The sequence below is a fragment of the Dipteris shenzhenensis genome, chromosome 9, assembly GCF_047967505.1.
Source record: "Dipteris shenzhenensis isolate YYH24624 ecotype China chromosome 9, Dip_SZ_1.0, whole genome shotgun sequence".
NCBI classification, from domain to species: domain Eukaryota; kingdom Viridiplantae; phylum Streptophyta; class Polypodiopsida; order Gleicheniales; family Dipteridaceae; genus Dipteris; species Dipteris shenzhenensis.
In genome coordinates this window covers 8,595,719-8,604,760 of record NC_141604.1, presented here as the reverse complement: position 1 = coordinate 8,604,760, position 9,042 = coordinate 8,595,719, and the positions used below count along the sequence as shown (strand labels likewise).

Below are 9,042 nucleotides of genomic sequence, written 5' to 3'. Positions count from 1 at the left end.
TCAAACAAGAGCACACATAAGTGTGCAAAGCTAGTGGTGACTACAAAGAACCACCTACTTGATTAGCATCAACGATAAATCAAGCACTTTTTTTTAAAAAGTCAAATGTATTGCTAGAGTATAAACATAAGCTTTTTCAAAATTTTAGTGTAAATGCACTAGTGATGGTAACCTTCTTTCATGTGTAAACGCAATAGTGTAAATGCAATAGTGATTCTTACCTTCTTTTCATGTAGAACATTGCATTGGTTGAATAAAGAAAGTCAACGCAAGAAGGTCAAATAATCATCTCATGGAGTACAAGAGTTAGTACATATAGCGTTGTTTTTACTAAGGTAAAATGCATTAGTGTCCACTATCGCTAGCTAGGGTCCACGATTGCTACTACTAGAAGAGGGAGAGAGAGCTCATAGTGTAGCTTCCAGAGAAACCTTGCCAAGCAAAACAGATTTGTGCGTCCAAACTTCAATGCACGATGCATGCATATGCATACGACGACGTGGCATGGCGTACCCTCTGATCCTCGATGTTATCCTTGTGACCATGCCATCTTTGTTGTCATTCTTGCTGTCATCCCTTGTGCCCATGCCATCTTTGGCTAGCGTTTCTATAGAGTCTTTCATGTAATCAAATCCATGCAATTGCTATGGACTGTCTAATTTGGCGCGTTCACCCTACAGAGTTGATTTGCATAAAATGGCGGTGCATGGCACCCCCTTGATCCTCGTGGCCATCCCTTGTGACCATGCCATCTTCAGCCATCATTTTTACGAATGTGATTGAATCCATGTGTTTGGCATGGACCATTTGATTTGGTGCTTTTTCCCTAGAGAGTTGATATGCATGAACATGCTTGCCAAGTGAGCCCTCTTCTCTTCATTAAGGGTGGGTTTAGATTGTTCGGATGTCGCTAGTCTCCCAGGAGCTCACAGGAGTGTGTAGTGACATGGTGCCAATCTATTCGAATTTTGGAAGTCATCTGGGGGAAGGGCTCGCTCGGCACCTCGGCCCAAACATCTCAATAGTTGTGGTCAACTGTACATAGAACCAATTATACGTGGGTAAGAGATGAACCAGCCAATAATGTGTGAGTAGGAGCTAGTTGTGTCCACCCCGTATGACATCAAACCTGGTTAGACATCCTCTAAAATCAATTAATGAGGGGCGGGCATGTGGATTGGGTTTTAGGCTCAATGCACACGGACTTGAAAATGCGCCACTCCTTGCGATTCCAATGTGCCTTTGGTGCTCGAATTTGCACTTTGATTTTTGAAGGTGCACATTCAAGCATTGGAGTGCCATTTTGAGTCTACCCAATCCCAGCTTGCCATTTGTCTTTGACTCTACATCTGAGTGCCTTCAATATGCCTCTAGCTATGACAAGATGGTCTTCCCCAACCAGTAAACAATGGCCATGTACAAACTTTGACAAAGCTATGCTATGCAGGTCCTGTAATGGCAATGTACAAATCTCCATTTGACTCAAGCGTACAAATGAATCCTTTGTTTAGTGCACGTGAGAATTCTCCGTTTAGTTTCACGTGAGATTTTGACGATGTCTTACCAGTTGGACACATTAATGGACCGTGTGCACTCACCCTTTGAGTCCATGCACACAAGAATAAAAATGCTCACTTGGTGTGACCTTGAAGCCCAACGTAAAATAAAGCGGGCAAACAAAAATGGTGGCTATTAAAAAAAAATCAGATCCTGGCTCCAAAATGTTAGGCCCAACATTTTCCATGGCATTGGACAGGTGGTCTGGCTTTGTCAATTCTAGCCGAGCATTCCAATGCCCAAGGACAAGCTGGCTTTGCCAATTCTAGCCGAACATTCCAATGCCCAAGAATGCATCTTCTCCTCGTCCTTGTTTGCTTGTTCTTTTTGTGGTTCCGCCATGAAAACTCGAGAGGTGGAGCTCTGTCAAATCCAGCATTGGTACCCTCGCTTCAGCTCCATCTCCTTGAAGACCGCCATCCACCCCTTGCCCGAGCCCTTCGTCTCCTACCTCCTCCAGGATGGCCTCTTCCTTCCCAGGTCCAGCGACGCCTTGCCCTCCCGTTCCCGCACCCGCTACTCCGATCTCGATTACCAGCACTGGGCCGAGGAGGACCAGGATCATGACGAACCTTGCCCGCCCTCCTTCCCCCAGCTCGAAGCTCACGTCCTTGAATCCATTCGGAACTTGGGCGGTGCCGTTTTCCCTAAGCTCAACTGGAGTGCCCCTAAAGATAGCGCTTGGATTAGCTCCTCGGGATCCCTCAAGTGCCAGAACTTCGGTGAAATCGCCCTCCTGTTGAAGGCTTCCGATAGCCTTGTCCATGACCTGAGTCATGCTTTTGAGTCCTGCGAGGATAAACCGGGTGACAGGCCGGAGACTTTCGTGCTCGCTCTCCGCAAGTGGTATGATATTAGGCCGGAAATGGAGTTTCGAGGGTTCGTCCGGAAGGGGTTGCTTGTGGGAATCTCTCAGCGAGAGGTGACTGGATTTTATCCTGCATTGGTAGAGACCGCAGAGTCGTTGGAAGAGACCATCTTCAGGTTTTTCATGGAGAACCTGAGCGAATCTTTTGAACTCGAGGATTACACTTTCGATTGCTATCTGACCCGAAACAGGCGTGTCAAACTGGTAGATTTTAATCCCTGGGGAGCATTCACCCTCCCTCTTCTTTTTTCTTGGGAAGAGCTGGAGGATATATATCTTCGGTTAGCATTGGCAGTAGCCGAGATAGAGGAGAATACAGGGAAAAATTCGGAGGTAGGATGCCTGAATAGAGGGCTTCTTCGTGACGAGTCATGGAATTCTGAGCTAGAGCCGGATCGTAATTCGAACTATAAGCCTTCTGGTTTTTTAGAGGGGACTGTAGAGTATGCAAACAATGAAATACAAAAGGGAACCCAATCTCATACAAGTGGCAAAACGTTATCGAACGTTAGGCTTAGGGAACGAGGTTACAAAGCTGAGTTCCGGATTGTGAAGAGTGAGCGTCACGTGCAACCAAATCTAAGGGTGGGTGGGGGATTACCCTTCGACTACGTGGAAACGGGACCTGGTAGCGCTTGGGATGAGTTTTTGAGGAGAGCAGGTGAAGAGCTACAACACCAGCCGAGGGACACTGCTGCTGGAGGTTAGAGTTGAGCGTCATCTCATGTAAGCAATTCCTTTTGCAAATTTTTTTCCACATCGAGAGTATATAATCAGTTGAGACAAGGCGACCTGTAAATCTTCTCATGCTCCTGGATTCATCTAGATCTACCTTAAGTATCTTACCCAAGAATCAGTTTCATTCTACACACTTGAAAATATGCCGGGTCCCCCTCTCCCCCCCCATCCCCGCTGCCAGAAAAAAGCCCATGCTGTTCCATTCATGTAGCACCATTTATCACTAGCATCGCCAATCTTGATCACGAACGTGTCAGCTTCTTCTGTGCATCCACGTACTAACAATAGGTCCACTCCGTTGTCCCCCTCATGAACTGGTAACAGTTTGATTGCTACAAAGCGCAAAGCCTCCCAGGTCTATTTCAACTCATCTAATCCGTAAACAGATCCATGAAACACCCCGAACTCCAGCGGGTGTATGCATGCTCTGTTAGAAAAGTCAGTGACTCACCTTTGTGCCCCTATATGAGGAGGACAATTCAGTAGACTAGGGAAGCCAGGGTTACCTGGAGCCGGGATCTTGTTAGAAATGAAACCCTATATAGTGTGTATCCCGCAGTAAAGATTGATAGAGCGTCCCTAGGAATTACATGCAGAAGAAATACTGCGGAATTAAATACTTCTTTTCTTATGTGTACTTCACAACCATTAGTATGGACAATGTTCCAAGAAAGATATAGGATCCACAATGGTATATTTCCATCCAAAAACAGACACAATACAAAAGAGATGCAGAGTCCCACCAGATTGTGGTCCTCTGATCTTACCAAATGCTCTCCTACTATTTGCTTGGCACCTTTAGATCCCTAAGTCTGCGTGCTCATCTTTGAGCTTATGTAGACTCTCCGTCTGTGATCTCTTAATCTTACTGCTTGGGTAGTCAGCCTAGGTGGGCAACCCCTCCAAGCTTAGTCTGCACTGTGCAGCCTCCAGCACTCTTTTCTCCTCCTGGATGTAGGCCCGATCTGCTGCTCTTTGCTACTTGTTGCTTCTGCTCCTGATGATGCCAACCGGAATATTTCATGAAAGGTGATTGTGGTTGTAGATCCATACGATGTTGAGAAGCAGGAGGAGAAAGATGCCCAAGCCCTTTCAGTGATCATAGGGCCAACAACGGATTCTGTCATTCCAGATGTAGAATGGTCATTCTAAGAGACTTCTACGAGATGAACAACACTCCCAAATCAGTATTTGACAATGAAGATGGAGGAAGTTGGATCATGTACATGACCATCTCACGAAGGTGAAGGTGGTGAAGAATCAGCTGGTGGCATTCAGCAAGACTCAAGACAGCTGGCATTGTTGGTTCTTGGGATGCTTCCGAGAAGTTTCGAAAGCTTCATCACTATTGTGATGGCAAGGGAGAGGACTGTACTTGAGGACTTTGCAGGATTCTCGAGTGATAGACATTTAAACCTTGAAGAATTCCCCTTGTGAACTTGGCATACATGACTCAAATTATTGAGCCAAGGTCTTTTGAGGAAGCAAAAGATGTATCAGCGTGGCGAGCTGCCGTGAAGGCTAAGATGGATGCCATTTTGAAGAATGACACATAGGACTTAGTTGACATACTCTTTAAGGGAACGTTATGCCCACACAAGGACATAAGGTGGCTTAGTGTTATGGAGGTCAGGTTAGCCTTTGGCCATGTTTCCTAACCATGGGACAGGGAGCCTAATCTGCATGAATGGAGGCAGCTTGATTGGTGCAGCTCTGGTCCTCTTGCAAGAGAAGGGAAACAAGCTGAGGGGTTACCTATCGCCACTAGCCTCAATGTCAAAGCGAACCCTGATATGAGTCGAGGAGCCCATCAAGTGTCATAGACACTACATGTGAATCTGGCACATTCTCATCAACGTTGATGAGCTGCTCTCTAAAATCCTTAATCTTGGTGAGATAGGCTTCCATGCTGTCCCCTTCGTTCATCTTCTTAACAGTATCCAATTGCTTGCGTAAATAGGCAATTTGGGTGTAACCGGCCTTTGATCACAAAGGGCAGTGTAACTGCCTCTACTATCTCACAAAACTGAAAATACAGCCAACTCAAAACATTGCCATTTTCCACAAACAAATCTTAGAGCATAAAACTTCACGTAAGAGCATCATTGAACCATTTAACAAAGGGAGGCTAGATTGCCCCTACTCAGAAGCATGAAGAGTGACACCTGTTGACCCCAACACTTGGCACCCCTTGTGGTATTTATTTATTTACTGGTTAGCTCAAAATACAAAGGGACTCCCTTCTAGATCACCCGCAGGTGCAACCCAGTACAACGCCAACCTGTGGCTGTGCTAGTGACCAACTCCTAGTGCTATTCCTTTGGTTCCTTTCAGAAGTCATGCATAATCACAAATAGACCAATTTGACAGCATGCCAAGCAATGCATTGACACATAACCAAGCCATTACCGAGCCCAAGGCTAACCATTGCACCCCTAGGAAGAGAGTATCACAACTAGTGCCCCAATCCTCTCTTGGGCCAACGGCAGGGCATCCAACCTAGCAAGAACTCAGTAGAAATGGCTGTAGCATCGAGTAGAAAGAGAAGATGAGAATTCAGCCAACAGAAAGAGCTTGTTTCAGCCCGAAACAGCTCCAGAAGTAGATTGAATAGGTAGGAGGGAGCTGCCTATGAGTGTCTTCCAGCACCAGAAAAGATAAGAAAAGAGAGCGTCTAGCAAGCTGTAGCAAATCCGCCATGAATGCGTCCACCAGAATGGAGTTTTCAGCCCACCACCAACTCCGTTTTCAGTGCGCCTTGCACTATTCAGGAGCAAGAAGAGAGGCGTCCAAGAATATGGCCTGAGATGCAGGAAAGGAGAATTTCTGTCGCAAAGAAAGTCGAGATAAGCTTCAAAAATAGCCTAGAGTGAAGGCGTCCAGATCTAGGAAGCATGCTTGCAGCAGAGAGCACCAAGGGGAGGAGAACTGTCGTGAAGAAAGCTCGAAAATCCATTTCAGCCAGCAAGAGGAGAGCTGCAAAAATCCTCCATCTAGAGAATGAAGCTGCCCTTGGTAGGGGAGAAGTCTTAAATCAGCATGGAAAGGCAAGGAAGGGCTCCAGGGGCTTCCAGGGGTGACACCTAGGGGCCACAAGGCAAGCAGATAAGCCACATGCAGACACATGTACAAAATGAGGCGTGGGATTTTAATGCCCTTAGGGGGTCAGATGGCACACCATGACCCTAATGCAATGGAACCAATGACCCTAGCTTATAGGATCTCTAGGGGGTCAGTTTTTAAAGAATGACCCCATTGAACCAAACCAATGACCTTAGAAATTGAAACAACTCTAATAGCACGAGAAGTTGCACTTGTTGCACATGAAATCATAGGTACCTTTTGGGCATTAACTAAGGCCCCTAGCCTAGTATCCTAGGCTAAATTTAGTGACAGTTAGTTTAGACACTTCACCATCACCACCACGTCCCTCTGACTGGGCCTCATTGCGAATCTGATAAAGACTGGCCAAAGTATCCCATGCATCCTTGGCTGACTTGCAAGACCGAATGTGAGGTATAACCTCCCTCTTGCTATCCATAGCAATCACTACATGTGCGTGTGCATCTCTCTGATCCCAAGTACAACCACATGGGATGATTGTACCATCAAGCCCGTCTTCATGGGCAAGCATTCCAAGAGATTGATGGTGAGCCATTGCAAATAAAAATCCCCAAAGAAAAAGAGTGCCCTGCAATGTCAAAGCCTCATGGCTACAATGTAATGAGCTGGCTGCTCCAAAGCTGATTGCAAATCTTACAAGTGCCAACCCAAAAATGATAGCAAATGCTCTGCAACTGTAAATGCCAAGTAGGCTTCTCAAACATTGAGCAAAATGCACAAGCTATCCCCAAAGAGTGACCTGTAAAAAATATATGTTCCATCAAAATCCCCTTTGCAAAAGAGTTGTCCTGCAAACAACCAGCCCAAAACAAAGGGCAAGGGGCAAATATCCAAGTTTTTAGCTGAATCAGTCCCAAATGTTGGCTGAATGCCACAAATTGCAAAGGACAAATAGCCCAAATCAAAGGGCAACGACAAATAGAACCCAAATCTGGCTGTGCCAAGCAAATATCACTACAAATAGCAGCAAATCTGACAAAAGCCCCAGATTTTGAGAGGGCAAATATGCCAAAAAGAGGGCAAATGTGGAAAAGTGCTGTAATTTTGCAAATGTGACCAAATCTGCTGCAATTTCTTGCCAATGTCCCTGAAAAACACTAAATTTCAGATCAAAGCAGCCATATGTCACCGCAATGAGTGCAAATGTGACAAAACAACGAGAATATCCCGCAATGTGCTAGCAAACAATCGAGCAGATCTGCGCCAAGAGGGAGCAAATCCCAGCCAAATGGTGCTAGAGCTGGTTGGAACAGCTGGAGGAAGGCCTGAATGACAGAAAAAGTCAAAATTGGAGCCAAAAACACCCAAAGAATGATCGAAAAATGCTTGAAATCACGTGCAGTCAGCTCGTACCAACTCTTGGCAGCGTCGTGCACTTGCTCGTACATGTTTGTACATTCGTATGGTGGTTGTACAATTGTACAGACGGAGTTGAAATGGTGTTGTTTCTATTAAAACAGCTTGGAAATTTCAAAAAACATCGAAATCGGACCTGAAAAAGCAAATTAACAGCCATTGGGCTCAAAATACAGGTTTCTGGCAACAAAATGAGGGACCGGACTGAACTGGAGCAAAATGGTAGGTAGGAGCAATGGCAGAGCAGAGCACGAGGGGAGGCTGGTAGGAGCAAGGGAATCTACTCTGATACCACTGTTGGGTGTACGTTCGTACGTGGTCGTACAATTGTATAGATGGAGTCGAAATGGTGTTGTTTCTATTAAAACAGCTTGGAAATTTCAAAAAACATCGAAATTGGACTTGGAAAAGCAAACTAACAGCCATTGGGGCTCAAAATACAGGTTTCTGGCAACGAAATGAGGCACCGGACTGAACTGGAGCAAAATGGCAGGTAGGAGCAATGGCAGAGCACGAGGGGAGGCAGGTGTAGCATGCAACGGTTATCTGATCGTGTAATTCACAGCAAGACCTTCTTTAAACCTTTAGCGAGGAATGAGCGTTGTTTACCATAGAGAGAGAAAGGAGATGAGGGTAGAGAGAGAGTAGAGTAGACAACCGATTGGGTCCCCGTACCCACTGAGGGCCCCCTCCCTCAATCAGGGGAGAATTTGCTTTATACTTGGAGAACTGAGAAATACAAAGAACACTCTTCGAGAGAGCACGGAACGTGCTTTTGAAGAGCTCACTGTGCACACGTATAGCAGACCCAAGGACCTAAGAGGCAACGCCGACCAATGCCGAGACCTTGATGCTGTCCACACTGACGATGTAGGACGCTTCTGCAAGGCAAGGAAGAGGCTTGTGCTGTCTACCGGAATGCAGGGTTATCGCGTGAGTGAGAGAGTGAAAACTAGAAGTGATAGATCCTATAAGAAACTGAGAGATGATTGAAATATAGAGCTGAGAGTGAGCTGTGTAAACTGTAAAAGAGAGCTGAAAAAGCTGAGGAAACAGTGTCCAAACCTCTCTCCGTTTGCTGGTCCAAATGTCCGACTGTTGTACTGCGTGGTCACCTTCAGGTCAGGCTGAACTGATGGCCAAGGGACTGAGGCTAGAGCAGGGCCAGATCTGAGGATTTCAGGGGCTGCATAGGAGGCTGAAGTGGAGCTGTAGGAGGACTAAAGGCAGGAGCAAACTGAATGAGAAAACAGGGCAGCCAAGGGGCCCTTTTATAGGCCTGGATTGAGCCAATCCAGTCTGTAAACAGACTGACTCAGTCTGTTTTACAGACTGGCTGGCCTACAACCAGCCTATAAAAAGCCCTCCCTGGCTCATTGCCAGGGGACTTTTTGGGCAGC

The 9,042-nt window shown here is 46.1% G+C and overlaps 1 protein-coding gene across 1 annotated transcript in view; it reads left to right on the top strand.

Moving 5' to 3' along the window:
• The first annotated feature begins 1,776 nt into the window (after positions 1–1,776).
• The window catches only part of EDA35 (temperature sensing protein-like protein), a 29,845-nt gene continuing 22,579 nt past the window's right edge, over positions 1,777–9,042 (top strand). The window contains exon 1 of the mRNA XM_087379921.1: positions 1,777–3,151. Within this exon, the coding sequence (XP_087236047.1) occupies positions 1,793–3,133 (1,341 nt within the window). The 5' untranslated portion in view covers positions 1,777–1,792 and the 3' untranslated portion in view covers positions 3,134–3,151. The remainder of the gene's footprint in view (positions 3,152–9,042) is intronic.